The 20,317-nt window shown below is 43.8% G+C and overlaps 1 protein-coding gene across 1 annotated transcript in view; it reads right to left on the reverse strand.

Moving 5' to 3' along the window:
- Window positions 1-20,317, reverse strand: part of LOC106579691 (WW domain binding protein VOPP1) — a 61,234-nt gene that overhangs the window by 8,117 nt on the left and 32,800 nt on the right. Inside the window, exon 3 of the mRNA XM_014159824.3 lies at window positions 487-564. Within this exon, the coding sequence (XP_014015299.1) occupies window positions 487-564 (78 nt within the window). The remainder of the gene's footprint in view (window positions 1-486; window positions 565-20,317) is intronic.

Genomic DNA, 20,317 nt, shown 5'->3' on the forward strand with positions numbered 1-20,317 from the left:
CCCGAGGAGAGTGAAACCACACAGCCAGTCCTAATCATGTTGTTACCCGAGGAGAGTGATACCACACAGCCATACGGAAATTGCAATGTATTGCCCTGGCCACATCTGCAGTCCTCATGCCTCCTTGCAGCATGCTTAAGTCAAGTTCACGCAGATGAGCAGGAACCCTGGTCATCTTTCTTTTGGTGTTTTTCAGAGGCAGTAGAAAGCCCTCTTTAGTGGCCTAAGTTTTCATAACTGTGACCTTAATTGCCAACCGTCTGAAAGCTGTTAGTGTCTTAACGACCGTTCCACAGGTGCATGTTCATTAATTGTTTATGGTTTATTGAACAAGCATGGGAAACAGTGTTTAAACATTGCAATGAGAAAGCCTTACAATTCAGCTAATGTCATGCATGCTTTTGATTGGACCAAACAAATAACACTGAAAATCTCTCCAAAAACTCTTGTCCAGTCCATTTATAGTCAGAGTTACGATGGACTCACCAGAAGTACCATAGCCGCTGGATGGAGAGGGCTCGGACACAGCAGCGGGTCCCGCAGCAGTCCTCGTACGAGCGGCATCTGAAATGAGAGCGCAATCTTGGTAAAAACATTTTGTCTAGTCACATCTAGAAACAGAGTGGAGTGAGTTATATACACTGAATGCACCAAACATTAAGAACACCTGCTCTTTCCATGACAGACTGACCAGGTGAAAGCTATGATCCCTTATTGATGTCACCTGTTAAATCCAATTCAAATCAGTGTAGATGAAGGGGATGAGACAGGTTAAAGAAGGATTTTTAAGCTTTGAGACATGGATCGTGTATGTGTGCCATTCAGAGGGTGAATGGGCAAGACAAAATATTTAAGTGCTTTTGTATGGGGGTATGGTAGTAGGTGCCAGGCACACCGGTTTGAGTGTGTCAAGAATTGCAATGCTGCTGGGTTTTTCACGCTCAACAGTTTCCCATGTGTATCAAGAATGGTCCACCACCCAAAGCACATCCAGCCAACTTGACAAAACTGTGAAAAGCACTGGAGTCAACATTGGTTTCCCGGACAGAGTTTAAAATCAGGACTAGGCTAAATTCTACTTAAATGAATCCCGAATAAAAATTGCTAAACTTAATTATTTAGATTAATTAGTTCTATACTAGGGAGTCCCAGACTAAGGCATGTAAGGACTAACCAGTTAATCTTTGTGAAGCCTAATCAGATAACAATGTGCACTTAGTGCAGACCTGAAGATGCTTCAGAAACCAGGGATGGGAAACTAATACATAGCATTGTGTGGAATTGTAGGAAATCACCTAAACCAAAAATAAAAAAATGTTCAAAAATGTCAGTGGCTTTGAAAAAAAACCTAATAGAGAACTGCATCCAATTATCGAAAATTTACCGACGCATCCAATTATCGAACATTTTAGAAAAAATAAAGTACTTTATGGGGACTGAATGCTGACTTAAGTCTACCAGGCTTGCTAGGACAGACCAGATACAATTTCATTTAGCACGGAGGTGTGAGGTGTCGAGGCCTTTGGGCCCGACAAGTGGCAAGAGTCTTTGAAGTCCCCTCCTGCTGTTCAAAGACCATCCATTGGCATTTCCTACAAGAAATCTGCCTCCAGAAATAAAAGCTTCTCCCAAGTGGGTGTGACACCTACTCCTGCTGCTCAGATTCCACCTGGCGATCTGTTCACAGTCTTCCCTAGCCCGTCTCCCAGTCTGGTACAAGTACCCCCACCACACTCCCCTCTCCCTGTCCTCTGCAGTGCCTTGATTATACTACTGCTGATGATATCTGGAAATGTCCATGTACACCGTTGCTAGCCCCAATTCTGACTTGTACTCGGAAATCTGGTTCACTGATTTCTGCTCTCGTAAAAGCCTGGGTTTTCTGCACGTTGACACTAGAAGCTTATTACCTAAAATGGATCAATTGAAAGTGTGAGTTCACAGCTCCAATCCAGATGTGTTGGTCATTACCGAGACATGGTTAAGGAAGAGTGTTTGAATACTGATGTTAACCTTTTTCGACAAGACAGATCTTCCAAATGTGGTGGAGTGGCAATCTTTACCAAGTATCACCTTCAGTGCTCGGTTGTCTCCACCAAGACTGTCCCCAAACAATTTGATTTGCTGGTTCTAAGCATTAATCTTTCAAATAGCTCTTTGTTGACTGTTGCTGGGTGCGATCATCCTCCATCAGCACTGTCCTGTACCCTACCTGCCCTAAGCTCTCTCCTGGCCTCTTACACTAAGTCTGAATTTGTCCTGCTATGTGACCTAAACTGGGACATGCTTAAATCACCTGACCAAGTCCTAAGGCAATGGGACTCCTTAAATCTTTCTCAGATTATTACCAATCCCACAAGGTATGACTCCAAACACCCAGAAAATACTACTCCTCAATGTTATCCTCACAAATAATCCTGATAGGTATCAGTCTGGCGTTTTCTGTAATGACCTTCGTGATCAGTGTTTTACAGCCTGTGTTCGTAATGGCTGCTCTGTGAAACGACCTGTCCTGATTTGTCATAGACGCTTGCTAAAAAACTTTAATGAGCAAGCATCATGAACTGGCCTCTGTGAAATGGTATAGAATCAGCTTGATCCCCTCTGTCGAAGACACTTGGACCTTCTTTTTTTATATTTTCAGTGGTATTGTTAACAAACATACCCCCATAAAGAATCCCTTAATGTTGATGATGTGGTTGTTACTGATAAGAAGCTCATGGCTAAGCTCTTTCATTACCACTTCATTAAGTCAGGATTCCTATTTGACTCAGCCATGTCTCCTTGCCCGTCCAACATTTCCTCACCTCCCACCCCTTGTAATGCGACTAGCCCTGACACTTCTCCCTGCAGGGAGGCAATGAGTCCGAGGTGCTAAAGGAGCTCCTGAAACTTGACACACAAAAAAAACACCTGGGTCAGATGGTTTAGAACCTTTCTTCTTTAACCTGTTGGGGCTAGGGGGCAGTATTTGCACGGCCGGATAAAAAACGTACCCGATTTAAACTGGTTACTACTCTTGCCCAGAAACGAGAATAGGCATGTAATTAGTAGATTTGGATAGAAAACACTCTAAAGTTTCTAAAACTGTTCGAATGGTGTCTGTGAGTATAACAGAACTCATATGGCAGGCCAAAACCTGAGAGGATTCCATACAGGATGTGCCCTGTCTGACAATTTCTTGTCCTTCTGATGCATCTCTATCGAAAATACAGCATCTCTGCTGTAACGTGACATTTTCTAAGGCTTCCATTGGCTCCCAGAAGGCGCCAGAAAGTGGAATGACGTGTCTCCTGTCTCTGGGCGAAGAGCAGCAGGAGATTTTGAGAGTGGTCAGGCTGGGAACAGTGACACTGGTGATGCGCGTTCATGAGAATTCTCAATTTTTTTCTTTCAGCCTTTGAATGAATACAACGTCGCCCGGTTGGAATATTATCGCTATTTTACGAGAAAAATAGCATAAAAATTGATTTTAAACAGCGTTTGACATGCTTCGAAGTACGGTAATGGAATATTTAGATTTTTTTTGTCACGAAATGGGCTCGCGCGTCACCCTTCGGATAGAGACCTGAACGCACGAACAAAACGGAGCTATTTGAATATAACTATGGATTATTTGGAACCAAAACAACATTTGTTGTTGAAGTAGAAGTCCTGGGAGTGCATTCTAACGAAGAACAGCAAAGGTAATCCAATTTTTCTAATAGTAATTCTGAGTTTAGTTTAGCGCCAAACTTGGTGGGTGTCAAATTAGCTAGCCTGTGATGGCCGAGCTATCTACTCAGAATATTGCAAAATGTGCTTTCGCCGAAAAGCTATTTTAAAATCTGACACCGCGATTGCATAAAGGAGTTCTGTATCTATAATTCTTAAAATAATTGTTATGTATTTTGTGAACGTTAATCTTGAGTAATTTAGTAAATTCACCAGAAGTTTGCGGTGGGTATGCTAGTTCTGAACATCACATGCTAATGTAAAAAGCTGGTTTTTGATATAAATATGAACTTGATTGAACAAAACATGCATGTATTGTATAACATAATGTCCTAGGAGTGTCATCTGATGAAGATCTTCAAAGGTTAGTGCTGCATTTAGCTGTGGTTTTGGTTTTTGTGACATATATGCTTGCTTTGAAAATGGCTGTGTGATTATTTTTGGCAGGGTACTCTCCTGACATAATCTAATGTTTTGCTTTCGCTGTAAAGCCTTTTTGAAATCGGACAATGTGGTTAGATTAATGAGAGTATTGTCTTTAAAATGGTGTAAAAGTCATATGTTTGAGAAATTTAAGTTATAGCATTTTTGAGGTATTTGTATTTCGCGCCACGCGTTTCCACTGGCTGTTGACTAGGTGGGACGCAAGCGTCCCACCTAGCCCAGGGAAGTTAAGGTTGCTGCCCCTATCATCGCCAACCCTATCTCCAACCTCTCTCTTCTTTCTGAGGAGGTTCCCATTGCTTGGAAGGCAACCACGGTTTGTCCAGTATCTAAAGGGGGAGATCAAGCTGATCCTAACTGTTATAGGCCTATTTCTATGTTGCCCTGTTTATCAAATGTGTTGGAAAAACTTGTCAATAATCAACTGACTGGCTTTCTTGATGTATATAGTATTCTCTCTGGTATGCAATCTGGTTTCCGCTCAGGTTATGGATGCGTCACTGAAACCTTAACGGTCCTCAATGATGTCACCACTGCTCTTGATTCTAAGCAATGTTGTGCTGCTATTTTTGACTTGGCCAAAGCTTTTGATACGGTAGACCATTCCATTGTTGTGGGCCAGCTAAGGAGTATTGGTGTCTCTGAGGCGTCTTTGGCCTGCTTTGCTAACTACCTCTCTCAAAGAGTGCAGTGTATAAAGTCAGAAAATCTGTTGTCTCAGCCACTGCCTGTCACCAAGGGAATACCCCCAAGGCTCGATCCTAGGCCCCATGCTCTTCTAAATTTACATCAAGAACATAGCTCAGGCAGTAGGAAGCTCTTTCATCCATTTACAGTTGAAGTCGGAAGTTTACATGTAAACCTCCGACTTCACCTGTAAATATTTCTCACTGCTGTCACTCCCTCTCTCTCTCCCTTTCTCTATATACAGTTGAAGTCAGAAGTTTACATACACTTAGGTTGGAGTCATTAAAACTTGTTTTTCAACCACTCCACAAATGTCTTGATAACAAACTATAGTTTTGGCGAGTTGGTTACTTTGTGCATGACACAAGTCATTTTTCCAACAAATGTTTACAGACAGATTATTTCACTTAATTCACTGTATGACAATTCCAGTGGGTCAGAAGTTTACATACACTAAGTTGACTGTGCCTTTAAACAGCCTTGAAAATTCAAGAAAATTATGTCATGGCTTTAGAAACTTCTAATAGGCTAATTGACATAATTTCTGTCAATTGGAGGTGTACCTGTGGATGTATTTCAAGGCCTACCTTCAAACGTAGTGCCTCTTTGGCTTGACATCATTGGAAAATCAAAAAGAAATCAGCCAAGACTTCAGAAAAAAAATTGTAGACCTCCACAAGTCTGGTTCATCCTTGGGAGCAATTTCCAAATGCACGAAGGTACCACGTTCATCTGTACAAACAATAGTATGCAAGTATAAACACCATGGGACCACACAGCCGTCATACCGCTCAGGAAGGAGACACGTTCTGTCTCCTAGAGATAAACGTACTTTGGGGCGAAAAGTGCAAATCAATCCCAGAACAACAGCAAAGGACCTTGTGAAGATGCTGGAGGAAAAAGGTACAAAAGTATCCATATCCACAGTAAAACGAGTCCTATATCGACATTACTTGAAAGGCCGCTGAGCAAGGAAGGGGCCACTGCTCCAAAACCGACATAAATAAAGCCCGACTATAGTTTGCAACTGCACATGGGGACAAAGATCGTACTTTTTGGAGAAATGTCCTCTGGTCTGATGAAACAAAAATATAACTGTTTGGCCATAATAACCATCGTTATGTTTGGAGGAAAAAGAGGGAGACTTGCAAGCTGAAGGACACCCTCCCAACCGTGAAGTACGGGGGTGGCAGCATCATGTTGTGGGGGTTCCTTGCCTGGTGCACTTCACAAAATAGATGGCATCATGAGGCAGGACAATTATGTGGATATATTGAAACAACAACTCAAGACATCAAGTCAGGAAGTTAAAGCTTGGTTGCAAATGGCTCTTCCAAATGGACAATGACCCCAAGCATACTTCCAAAGTTGTGGCAAAATGGCTTAAGGACAACAAAGTCAAGGTATTGGAGTGGCCATCACAAAGCCTAGACCTCAATCCTGTAGAAAATATGTGGGCAGAACTGAAAAAGCAGGTGCGAGCAAGGAGGCCTAAAAACCTGACTGTTACACCAGCTCTGTCAGGAGGAATGGGCCAAAATTCACCCAACTTGTGGAAGGCTACCCAAAACGATTGACCCAAGTGAAAACAATTTAAAGACAATGCTACCAAATCCTAATTGAGTGTATGTAAACATCTGACTGGGAATGTGATGAAAGAAAGAAGTCATTCTCTCTACTATTATTCTGACATTTCACATTCTTAAAATAAAGTGGTGATCCTAACTGACCTAAGACAAGGACTTTTTACTAGGATTAAATGTCAGGAATTGTGAAAAACTGAGTTTAAATGTATTTGGCTAAGGTGTATGTAAACTTCTGACTTCAACTGTTCAGTATATGCAGATGATACGGTCATACTCTGCTGGCCCCTCCCTGGATTTTGTGTTAAATGCTCTACAACTGAAACTATCGAGGTTACCTAGCCAGCTACACGTTCAAACAAAGTCAACAACGCAGCCACTGCTAGCTAGCCTACTTCACCAGCCAGCTGTACTGTATCATCTTCGTCATTTTAGTCAATAAGATTTTTGCAACGTAAGCTTAACTTTCTGAACATTCGAGACGTGTAGTCCACTTGTCATTCCAATCTCCTTTGCATTAGCGTAGCCTCTTCTGTAGCCTGTCAACTATGTGTCTGTCTATCCCTGTTCTCTCCCCTCTGCACAGGCCACACAAACGCTTCACACCGCGTGGCCGCTGCCACTCTAACCTGGTGGTCCCAGCGCGCACGACTCACGTGGAGTTCCAGGTCTCCGGCAGCCTCTGGAACTGCCGGTCTGCGGCCAACAAGGCAGAGTTAATCTCAGCCTATGCTACCCTCCAGCACCTCGACTTCTTGGCACTGACGGAAACATGGATTACCACAGATAACACTGCTACTCCTACTGCTCTCTCCTCATCTGCCCACGTGTTCTCGCATACCCCGAGAGCATCTGGCCAGCGGGGTGGTGGCACTGGAATCCTCATCTCTCCCAAGTGGACATTCTCTCTTTCTCCCCTGACCCATCTGTGTATCTCCTCATTTGAATTCCATACTGTCACAGTTACCAGCCCTTTCAAGCTTAACATCCTTATCATTTATCGCCCTCCAGGTTCCCTTGGAGAGTTCATCAATGAGCTTGACGTCTTGATAAGATCCTTTCCTGAGGATGGCTCACCTCTCACAGTTCTGGGTGACTTTAACCTCCCCACGTCTACCTTCGACTCATTCCTCCCTGCCTCCTTCTTTCCACTCCTCTCCTCTTTTGACCTCACCCTCTCACCTTCCCCCCCTACTCACAAGGCAGGCAATACGCTTGACCTCATCTTTACTAGATGCTGTTCGTCCACTAATCTCATTGCAACTCCCCTCCAAGTCTCCGACCACTACCTTGTATCCTTTTCCCTCTCCCTCTCATCCAACACTTCTCACTCTGCCCCTACTCGGATGGTATTGCGCCGTCCCAACCTTCGCTCTCTCTCTCCCGCTACTCTCTCCTCTTCCATCCTATCATCTCTTCCCTCTGCTCAAACCTTCTCCAACCTATCCCCTGATTCTGCCTCCTCAACCCTCCTCTCCTCCCTTTCTGCATCCTTTGATTCTCTATGTCCCCTATCCTCCAGGCCGGCTCGGTCCTCCCCTTCTGCTCCGTGGCTCGACGACTCATTGCGAGCTCACAGAACAGGGCTCCGGGCAGCCGAGCGGAAATGGAGGAAAACTCGCCTCCCTGCGGACCTGGCATCCTTTCACTCCCTCCTCTCTACATTTTCCTCTTCTGTCTCTGCTGCTAAAGCCACTTTCTACCACTCTAAATTCCAAGCATCTGCCTCTAACCCTAGGAAGCTCTTTGCCACATTCTCCTCCCTCCTGAATCCTCCCCCCCCCCTCCTCCCTCTCTGCGGATGACTTCGTCAACCATTTTGAAAAGAAGGTCGACGACATCCGATCCTCATTTGCTAAGTCAAATGACACCGCTGGACCTGCTCACACTGCCCTACCCTGTGCTTTGACCTCTTTCTCCCCTCTCTCTCCAGATGAAATCTCGCGTCTTGTGACGGCCGGCCGCCCAACAACCTGCCCGCTTGACCCTATCCCCTCCTCTCTTCTCCAGACCATTTCCGGAGACCTTCTCCCTTACCTCACCTTGCTCATCAACTCATCCTTGACCGCTGGCTACGTCCCTTCCGTCCTCAAGAGAGCGAGAGTTGCACCCCTTCTGAAAAAACCTACACTCGATCCCTCCGACGTCAACAACTACAGACCAGTATCCCTTCTTTCTTTTCTCTCCAAAACTCTTGAACGTGCCGTCCTTGGCCAGCTCTCCTGCTATCTCTCTCAGAATGACCTTCTTGATCCAAATCAGTCAGGTTTCAAGACTGGTCATTCAACTGAGACTGCTCTTCTCTGTGTCACGGAGGCTCTCCGCACTGCTAAAGCTAACTCTCTCTCCTCTGCTCTCATCCTCCTAGACCTATCTGCTGCCTTTAATTCGGTGAACCATCAGATCCTCCTCTCCACCCTCTCCGAGTTGGGCATCTCCGGCGCGGCCCACGCTTGGATTGCGTCCTACCTGACAGGTCGCTCCTACCAGGTGGCGTGGCGAGAATCTGTCTCCGCACCACGTGCTCTCACCACTGGTGTCCCCCAGGGCTCTGTTCTAGGCCCTCTCCTATTCTCGCTATACACCAAGTCACTTGGCTCTGTCATATCCTCACATGGTCTCTCCTATCATTTCTATGCAGACGACACACAATTAATCTTCTCCTTTCCCCCTTCTGATAACCAGGTGGCGAATCGCATCTCTGCATGTCTGGCAGACATATCAGTGTGGATGACGGATCACCACCTCAAGCTGAACCTCGGCAAGACGGAGCTGCTCTTCCTCCCGGGGAAGGACTGCCCGTTCCATGATCTCGCCATCACGGTTGACAACTCCATTGTGTCCTCCTCCCAAAGTGCTAAGAACCTTGGCGTGACCCTGGACAACACCCTGCCGTTCTCTACTAACATCAAGGCGGTGACCCGATCCTGTAGGTTCATGCTCTACAACATTCGCAGAGTACGACCCTGCCTCACACAGGAAGCGGCGCAGGTCCTAATCCAGGCACTTGTCATCTCCCGTCTGGATTAATGCAACTCGCTGTTGGCTGGGCTCCCTGCCTGTGCCATTAAACCCCTACAACTCATCCAGAACGCCGCAGCCCGTCTGGTGTTCAACCTTCCCAAGTTCTCTCACGTCACCCCGCTCCTCCGCTCTCTCCACTGGCTTCCTGTTGAAGCTCGCATCCGCTACAAGACCATGGTGCTTGCCTACGGAGCTGTGAGAGGAACGGCACCTCCGTACCTTCAGGCTCTGATCAGGCCCTACACCCAAACAAGGGCACTGCGTTCATCCACGTCTGGCCTGCTCGCCTCCCTACCTCTGAGGAAGCACAGTTCCCGCTCAGCCCAGTCAAAACTGTTCGCTGCTCTGGCACCCCAATGGTGGAACAAGCTCCCTCACGACGCCAGGACAGCGGAGTCAATCACCACCTTCCGGAGACACCTGAAACCCCACCTCTTTAAGGAATACCTAGGATAGGATAAAGTAATCCTTCTAACCCCCCCCCCCCCTTAAAAGATTTAGATGCACTATTGTAAAGTGGTTGTTCCACTGGATATCATAAGGTGAATCCACCAATTTGTAAGTCGCTCTGGATAAGAGCGTCTGCTAAATGTCTTAAATGTAATGTAAATGTACAACAAAGCTTTCTTTGTGTCCAAAAAGCGTTCTCTGCCCTTAACCTTGTTCTGAACACTTCCAAAACAAAAGGTAATGTGGTTTGGTAAGAAGAATGCCCCACTAAGCACAGTCATGATTACTACCCCTGTGGATTTAGAGCTTGAGTCACCTCATACAATTACTTGGGAGTATGGCTAGACGGTACACTGTCCTTCTCTCAGCACATATCAAAGCTGCAGGTTAAATTAAATCTAGACTTGGTTTCCTCTATCGAAATCGCTCCTCTTTCACCCCAGCTGCCAAAATAACCCTGATTCAGATGACCATCCTACCCATGCTAGATTACGGAGAAATAATTTATAGATTGGCAGGTAAGGGTGCTCTCGAGTGGCTAGATGTTCTTTTTCCATTCGGCCATCAGATTTGCTACCAATACTCCTTATAGGACACATCACTGCACTTTTTACTCCTCTGTAAACTGGTCATCTATGTATACCCGGCGCAAGACACACTGGTTGATGTTTATTTATAAAACCCTCTTAAAACTTCTTAAGGCTAGGGGGCAGTATTCGTGAAGTTTGGATGACTGAGGTGCCCAAAGTAAACTGCCTGTTACTCAGGCCCAGAATCTAGGATATGTATATGTATGGTAGTACTGGTTAGAAAACTCTAAAGTTTCTTAAACTGTTAAAATAATGTCTGTAAGTATAACAGAACTGATTTGGCAGGCGAATCCCCGAGGAAAATCCATCCAGGAAATTCTTTTTTGAGGTCATTGGATTTTCCAATGCTTTTCTATGGGGAAGGCAAATTATTAGGACCCAGATTGCAGTTCCTATGCCTTCCACTAGATGTCAACAGTTGAGAAATTGTTCAATGTTTTTTTTGTTGAAAAATGAAGTAGTAGTCGTATTCTTTAAGTGTCACTCAGGTGGACTCTAGTCTTTTGGTGCGTGTGAATGAGAGCGCGCTCCTTGTTTTTCTCCGGTATTGGAAACAATTTATTCCGTCTTAAATTTTATCGATTATTTACATTTTAGGGTACCTGAGGCTGGATTAGAAACGTTGTTTGAAATCTTTGGACCAAGTTTACAGGTAACTTATTAGATCCGTTGTAGGCATGTTGGGCGAGTTGGAACCGGTGTATTTCTGAATCAAACGCGCCAAATAAACAGACATTTCTGGGATATAAAGAAGGACTTTATCGAACAAAACGACCATTCATTGTGTAACTGAGACCTTTGGGATTGCAAAAAGATGAAGATCTTCAAAGGTAAGCGATTTATTTTATCGCTATTTCTGACTTTCGTGATGCATCTGTTTGGTTGGAAAATGTTTTTCATGCTTTTGTAATCGCATGGTATGCTTTCGTTGTAAAGCCTTTTGAAATCGGACAAAGCGGTTGGATTAACAAGAAGTTAATCTTTAAGCCGATGTATAACACTTGTATTTGTTATGAATGTTTATTATGACTATTTCTGTATTTTGAATTTGGCGCTCTGCAATTTCACCGGATGTTGTCGAGGTGGGTCGCTAGCGGAACGCCTGCGCCAGAAAGGTTAAGCCTCACTCCCCCCTATCTGAGATATCTACTGCAGCCCTTATCCTCCACATACAACACCCGTTCTGCCAGTCAAATTCTGTTAAAGGTCCCCAAAGCACACACATCCCTGGGTCGCTTTTCAGTTCGCTGCAGCTGGCGACTGGAACGATCTACAACAAAACACTCAAACTGGACAATTTTATCTCAATCTCTTCATTCAAAGACTCAATCATGGACACTCTTACTGACAGTTGTGGCTGCTTTGCGTGATGCATTGTTGTCTCTACCTTCTTGCCCTTTGTGCTGTTGTCTGTGCCCAATAATGTTTGTAACATGTTTTGTGCTGCTATCATGTTGTGTTGCTACCATGTTGTCATGTTGTGTTGCTACCATGCTGTGTTGTCTTAGGTCTCTCTTTATGTAGTGTTGTTGGCTCTCTTGTCGTGATGTGCATTTTGTCATATATATTGTTTTTAATTTAATCCCAGCCCCTGTCCCCGCAGGAGGCCTTTTGGTAGGCCATCATTGTAAATAAGAATCTGTTCTTAACTGACTTGCCTAGTTAAATAAAGGTTAAATAGAGGTTAAATAAAAAGAACAAACAGCATGATTCCTCAACAGAAAAGAAAATGAATGCCTGGACCACAATTTTGTAATGCATTCAACTCAAATGAAAAAGCAGTACCAATGTTCTTCATGTTAAGTTGGCTATGAAGCAGGAGAGAAACATGAAGCAGCAGCAGTAGTGCCAATGTGCTTCTCAAACCAGCACCAGTCCGGGGGTCCCCATATTTCCATTTGTGAATTAAAAACCTTGTTACCAATCCATGGCTATTGTTTGCTTCAATCACTTGAACCATCTGTTGTGAGAAGTACTGCATCTCTGCAGGCTAGTCCATTTCTGTCATTGTCTGGCTTAACCATGGGAACATCTGGGTCATCATCTTCAATGTGAAGCACTGGGCAGCCATGCTGTTTGAGGTCATTGTGAAGGACTGGGCAGCCATGCTATTTGAGGTCAATGTGAAGCCATGCTGTTGCAATTATGTCAATGCAGCATGTCCTTGGTTGAAAGCCCTATACCCACCATCACCAAGTATGATTCCACTACGTTGTCCTCCTTCGAGCTGAGCATACAAAGAGTTTTAGAAAATCCTTGAGTCATGATTTGCACCTTAACAACATTGGAGAACTGAACACTGGTAGGGCATACACTTTGTACATTTGAGAACCAGATGTTTACAGCATCTGCTGTAGAGGGACACTTGATGGGACTATGACATCCATACGTACAGCCAGTGACTGCAGGGAAGTTCACATAGTCATCGAACTCTACCTTGTAGTTGGCTTGGGCAGCATCAGGAACTTGATGTACACTGAACATAAATATAAAAAACGCAACATGTAAAGTCTTGGTCCCATGTTTCAGGAGCCGAAATAAAAAAAAGATCTGACATTTTCCATTCACTCAAATTTTGTGCACATCATTTGTTTACATCCCTCTTAGTAAGCATTTCACCTTTGCCAAAACAATCCATCCACCTGACAGGTGTGGCATATCAAGTAGCTGATTATACAGCCTGATCATTACACAGGTGTGCCTTGTGCTGGGGACAATAAAAGGCTACTAAAAATGTGCAGTTTTGTCAAACACCACAATGCCACATATCTCAAGTTGTGGGAGCGTGCAATTGGAATGCTGACTGCAGGAATGTCCACAAGAGCTGTTGCCAGAGAATTGACAGTTCATGTCTCTCTTTTGAGTATTTGTCAGTACATCCAACCGGCCTCACAACTGCAGACCACACGTAACCACGCCAGCCCAGAACCTCCACATCCGGCTTCACCTGCGAGAAAAATAATGAAACTGGGTTTGCACAAACAAAGAATTTCTGCACAAACTGTCAGAAATAGTCTTGTCGTCTTCACCAGGGTCTTGACCTGACTGTAGTTTTTCATCGCAACAAACTTTAGTGGACAAATGCTCACCTTCGATGGACACTGGCACGCTGTGTGCTCTTTACGGATGAATCCCAGGTTTCAGAATTCTATCGATGGCAATTTGAATGCACAGAGGTACCGTGACGAGATCCTGAGGCCAATTATCATTCCATTCATCCGCCGCCATCACCTCATGTTTCAGAATGATAATGAATGGCTCCATGTCGCAAGGATCTGTACACAATTCCTGGAAGCTGAACCTCTCTCAGTTCTTCCATGGCCTGCATAGTCACCAGACATGTTACCCATTGAGCATGTTTGGGATGCTTTGGATCGATGTGTACAACAGCGTGTTACAGTTCTCGCCAATATCGAGCAACTTTGCACAGATATTAAAGAGGAGTGGGACAACATTAAACAATCTACAGTCTGATCAACTCTATGCGAAGGAGATGTGTCGCGCTGCATGAGGCAAAAGGTGTTCACACCAGATAGTGACTGGTTTTCTGATCCACGCCCCTACCTTTGTTTTTTAAGGTATCTGTGACTAAACAGATGCATATCTATCTGTATTCCTAGTAATGTGGAATCCACAGATTAGGGCCTAATAAACACATTTCAACTGAGTGATTTCCTTAAATGAACTAACTCTTTGTGGACTACTCTCCATACAGGTTGGTTAATTTATACCACACAAATCTCCTGTTTCAGGATGGAAGGTTCCAGGTGATCAGTACATGTCGGGAAGGAGGGACGGGGCTTCCCCCGAAGAGAGAGTCAGACGAAAGCCTTGGCTCAAGCAAACAAATTATGTCAGCGCCATTTTCTTTGTACGGAAAAACGGTCACGGAAATTGATTTAATCAAAAATCATTCAGTGGGTTGCGCCGGTCTATAACCGTCCTTCTGTCTAGTCTTGGTGGTGCTCTGTGATCATCATTGAAATAGTCCAGGTAATCCAGTTTCTCTCATTGCCAAGGTCAACCTGGGTGCAAACATCCATTAATCTGAAATTAAGCCCGCCTTTGGCCAGATTTAATTGAAAACCTTCACTTAGCTCTAGACTAACTAATTGGCATTTTGGAATTCAGATTTATAATCCAGACTAGGGCAAGTCTGAGACTATTTTAAACCATGTCTGGGAAATGCCATTTCAGTTAAAAAAAGTGCAATTTAGTCTAGGATTAGGCGTAATCTGTGTCCGCAAAACTGCCCTTCAATGTATGGTGTACCCAAATCATTATTGGCATTTCTTATTTCCATTCAATCTCTATTTTGATCAGGCGGGTTCATTGTCGCATCTCAGAATTACAGACAAGGTTCTGCATACAGTTCACGTAATGCATTAGACAGGGGCCACATAAACATCTTGTATTTTTTTGCATTATCATTCTGAGATAGGATATGTTTGTGTTAACTAACCCCACAGGCGCGGTGTCGATTTCTCCACACAGCAGCATGTAATGGAGTCAGACAGCGAGGCGGCAGCACAGTCTCCTGATGCTATACTTCAACACTCCACCCAATTAGCCCTGCTGACCGTGGTTGGCGTTTTACAATGTCACGGCTGTCTGGGGAAAGAGCTGGCAACAAAAGTACTGCGGCGAGGGACTACGCCACAATGTCCCCCAGCTGATTGACAACAAAGGAGAGGAGGTAAAAAGGTCACGTTTGAAGGGTCAGTACAGGGACATATTTCACCATTGATTCAAAAGAGCCTGGTGGGTCTGGTGCTCTGTGGGTTTTATGTGGTGACAGATTATTTGAAAATACCTTTTGTAACTGGCTTCTTGAGTGTGGTTGTATTTAAAATCAGATTCTGTTTTAATGTAATGAAAAGTCTAAAAGAATAAGTTACAGATTTGGTGTTTTAGAAGTTTGGTGTTTTGAGAATGTGCCCACTTTCTAATGTTGTAAAGTCCATAGGTGCATGAGGCACTTTTCAACACTTCTTGGCTGCAAATGCCTTGTCCAAATTATTTGTGATTAGTGCTAAAAACGTAGTTTCAATACCAGGCACAGAGAGGGTCTTAGATAATGCAGAACCCTGAAATCTCTATGCAGTGGCATGAGGACCCTGGATGTCTGCCATGCTTCCCATAAATAAAGTAACATTTTTTACAACACAGCGTTTGAACCTCTGATGCTGGACCAAAAAAAGGATTCTTCATTACTATGTAGTATCAATTATACATTCTGTTGCCCTCTGATGCTTTGATACTTCTTGGCAGAAAGCACGAGATGGGAGCTGCCAATACTGCATGTCTGAATTATTCAGTGTTCCTCAAAATTAAAGATTTGGGCAGTGATTCTGTTCCAGCGCCGAGGCAGGAGCCTGCTACGCGCCTTCCAAATAAGTCATGGCAACAAGCAGAACTATATCAATACAGTCAGCTAATGGTGTTTTTTTATGTTTGTTTTACTCCTTACGACAGGTCTCTTACCGCTGTCATGCTTGGTTTGGTTCTCGCTGACAGGGGGAGAGAGGGTCAGAAGCAGGGTGGATCAATAGATTTGTCAGGAGAGAGAGCGCACAATCTTTATTCAACACCCATCCATCAACCCCCTCTGCCATGGCCGTGGGAAGATGTTTATTATTATTATTTTATTTATCAGGGGGTGCTGTAGAACCCTCAGAACCCCTACTTCCCGTGGCTATGCCCTCCGCATGATAAAACGCACAGTGTCACGTCCTGACCAGTAAAGCGGTTATTTGTTATTGTAGTTTGGTCAGGACGTGGCAGGGGGTGTTTGTTTTATGTGGTTCGGGGTTTGTTGGGCTATGTGTTTATGTAGAGGGGTGTTTGTTTAGAGTGTTCCGGGGTTATGTTCTAGGTTAGTGTATTTCCATGTTAGATCTAGGTTGTTTAGTTCTATGTTTAGTTAATTGGGATTGGCCTTCAATTGGAGGCAGCTGTTCCTCGTTGCCTCTGACTGAAAGTCCTATGTATAGGGGTGTGTTTGTAATGGGAATTGTGGGTAGTTGTCTCCTTGTTTAGTGTCTGAGCACATGACAGGACTGTTAGTGCCGTTCGTTGTGTTTGTATACGTGTTTTGTTTGATTTTTCCTTTTTACCAATTAAAGAAGATGAGTATACACGTTCCCGCTGCACCTTGGTCCAATCATTACGACACCCATTACACACAGCCCTAAAAATCGGTCTTCAGATGGTTGAATCCATTCAGTTGTGCAACCGACGAGGTATCCCCTTTACTTTTCAGTGGCCAGGATATCCTGACACTCCCCAGGGCAAAGGTCAGGAGATACAGCCTGGATCTGATTGGAAGTTCCTGCTCCCTTTCCCTGCCATCCTCATCACCAGAACACTAACCACGGCTCTAGACTTATCTCCAGCCCTTAACCAGATAAGACAGTGATTAAGATAATCATGTGACAATTCATTGAGCTCCAATGTATTGGGACAGTGACCCATTTGTTGTGGTTTCAGCTCTGTACTCCAGCACTTTGGATTTGAAATTATATAATGACTAGGAGGTTAAAGTTCAGCCTGTCAGCTTTAATTTGAGGGTATTTTCAATCATATCGGGTGAACCGTTTAGAAATTACAGTACTTTTGTACATAGTCTCCCCCCCCCCCCCCCATTTTAGGGGACCGAAAGTATTGGGACAAATTTACTTGTATTAATGTAGTCAAATGTTTTGTATTTGGCTCCATATTCCTAGCACGCAATGATTACTTCAAGCTTTTAACTGTACAAACTTGGGTTCATTTGCAGTTTGTTTTGGTTGTGTTTTCAGATTATTTTGTGCCCAACACAAATGAATGGTAAATAATATATTGTCATTGGAGTCATTTTGGTTGTAAATAAGAACAGAATGTCTGAACTTTAACCTCAGTCATTGTATCATTGCAACTCCAAAGTGTTGGAGTACAGAGCCCCCAAAAATGGTCATTGTCCCAATACTGTCACTGCTCACTGTAGCACACACACACTGGTATGTAACAGAGTTAAGAACATAACGTAAGCTCACGCTACAGCTAACTTGAAATGTCGTGGACGGAGCCATCCAATTGGTACCTTTTGGCAGCGGTGTAAAAATACTTTTAAAAAGTACTTTTGGAGGGTATCTGTACTTTATTATTTATGTTTTTGACAAGTTTTACTTCACTAAAGAAAATAAATGTACTTATTATTTCATACATATTCCCTGACACTCAAAAGTTGGTCCAAATTCCAGCATTAATCAAGGGAATATCTGGTTTCCGAGCTGGTCATAGGTGCACCTCAGTCGCGCTCAAGGTCCTAAATGATATCATAACTGCCATCGATAAGAGACATTACTGTGCTGCTGTATTCTTCGACCTGGCCAAGGGTTTCGACTCTGTCAATCACCACATTTTTATCGGCAGACTCAATAGCCTTGGTTTCTCAAATTACTGCCTCGCCTGGTTCACCAACTACTTATCAGACAGAGTTCAGTGTGTCAAATCGGAGGGCCTGTTTTCCGGACCTCTGGCAGTCTCTATGGGGGTGCCACAGGGTTCAATTCTTGGGCTGACTCTTTTCTCTGTATACATCAACGATTTCGCTCTTGCTGCGGGTGATTCTCTGATCCACCTATACGCAGACGACACCATTCTGTATACTTCTGGCCCTTCTTTGGACACTGTGTTAACTAACCTCCAGACGAGTTTCAATGCCATACAACTCTCCTTCCGTGGCCTCCAACTGCTCTTAAATGCTAGTAAAACTAAATGCATGCTCTTCAACCGATCGCTGCCCACACCTGCCCGCCCATCCAGCATCACTACTCTGGACGGTTCTGACCTAGAATATGTGGACAACTACAAATACCTAGGTGTCTGGTTAGACTGTAAACTCTCACATTAACCTCTTGACGGTCGCCTAGGATAGGGGGCGCTACAGCGATTTTTGAAAAAAATTAGTGCCCATTTTAAACGGCCTCCTACTCAAACTCAGAAGCTAGGATATGCATATAATTAATACTTGTGGATAGAAAACACCCTAAAGTTTCTAAAACTGTTTGAATGGTGTCTGAGTATAACAGAACTCATATGGCAGTCAAAACCCCGAGACCGATCGTAACAGGAAGTGGAATTCTGAATTGCGGACTCAACTTCATCAGTTTGCCTGTAAATCACACAGTGAGCAATGGTTCATTGAGCACTTCCTATTGCTTCCACTAGATGTCCCCAGTCTTTACAAAGTGATTTGAGCCTTCTACTGTGAAAACTGAATTAATGAGACGCAGTGGAACGTGGTCACACGGAGAGGGCCATCACCATTATGACGCCGGCGCCCCTGGCTACCCTCCCCTTTCGAAACGTTTTGAAACACAATGCAATCATCCCCCTTGAATCTTATTGGAGCTCTGGTTGAAAAAGGCCCTAAAGATTTATGTTATACAACGTTTGACATGTTTGAACGAACCTAAATAAATAAAAAAATGAATTTTTTCGAAAGAGGTGTCCCGCGCACGACAGAACTTTTGGTGCAGCCTTCAGAACGCGTTAACAAGAACAAGCTATTGGAACATAAAGGATAAACTTTTTCGAACGAAAATACATTTGTTGTGGACCTGGGATTCCTAGAAGTGCTTTCTGATGAAGATAATCAAAGGTAAGGGATTATTGACAATAGTATACAAGACTAGATTTGATATGCGATTGTTCCAAGATGGCGCTGACCTGTAACGGTAGCCTATTTTTCAGAGTATCGCATCCCCTTTCATCGCAAAGTGTGATTACCCAGTAAAGTTATTTTTAAATCTGGCATTACAGGTGCTTTCAAGAGATATTCATCTATAAATCTTAGAATGACAATATTACATTTTAAAAATGTTTTCGAATAGTAATTTAGTCAATTGTAGCGCTGTTTCACCGGATGCATTTGAGGGAAAATAGTTAGTCAACGTTACGCGCCGATGTAAAATGCTGTTTTTATATATAAATATGAACTTTATCGAACAAAAGAATGCATGTATTGTGTAACATGATGTCCTAGGAGTGTCATCTGATGAAGTTTGTCAAAGGTTAGTGCTGCATTTAGCTGTTTTTTGGTTATTTGTGATGCATGTGGTTGGTCGGAAAATGGCTATGTGGCTACTTTTACGATATACTCCTCTAACATAATCTAATGTTTTGCTTTTGCTGTAAAGCCTTTTTGAAATCGGACAACGTGGTTCGATTCAGGAGAGGTGTATCTATAAAACGATATAACAGTCCTATATTTGAAAAAATATATATATAAAATTTCGTTATGCTAATGACGATAGGATTTTTTCGCTGGATGTCCATCCCGCATACGGGACGAGCCCGTGTTAAGCATCTCCAATCCAAAATTAAATCTAGAATCAGCTTCCTATTTCACAACAAAGCATCCTTCACTCATGCTGTCAAACATACCCTCGTAATACTGACTATCCTACCGATCCTTGACTTCGGCGATGCCATTTACAAAATAGCCTCCAACACTCTACTCAGCAAATTGGATGCAGTCTAGCACAGTGCCATCCGTTTTGTCACCAAAGCCCCATATACTACCCACCACTGCGACCTGTATGCTCTCGTTGGCTGGACCTCGCTTCATATTCATCGCCAAACCCACTGGCTCCAGGTCATCTATAAGTCTTTGCTAGGTAAAGCCCCGCCTTATCTCAGCTCACTGGTCACCATAGCAGCACCCACCCGTAGCACACGCTCCAGCAGGTATATCTTACTGGTCACCCCCAAAGCCAATTCCTGCTTTGGCTGTCTTTCCTTCCAGTACTCTGCTGCCAATGACTGGAACGAACTGCAAAA

The sequence above is a fragment of the Salmo salar genome, chromosome 19 (assembly GCF_965601325.2).
Source record: "Salmo salar chromosome 19, fSalSal1, whole genome shotgun sequence".
Classification (NCBI taxonomy): domain Eukaryota; kingdom Metazoa; phylum Chordata; class Actinopteri; order Salmoniformes; family Salmonidae; genus Salmo; species Salmo salar.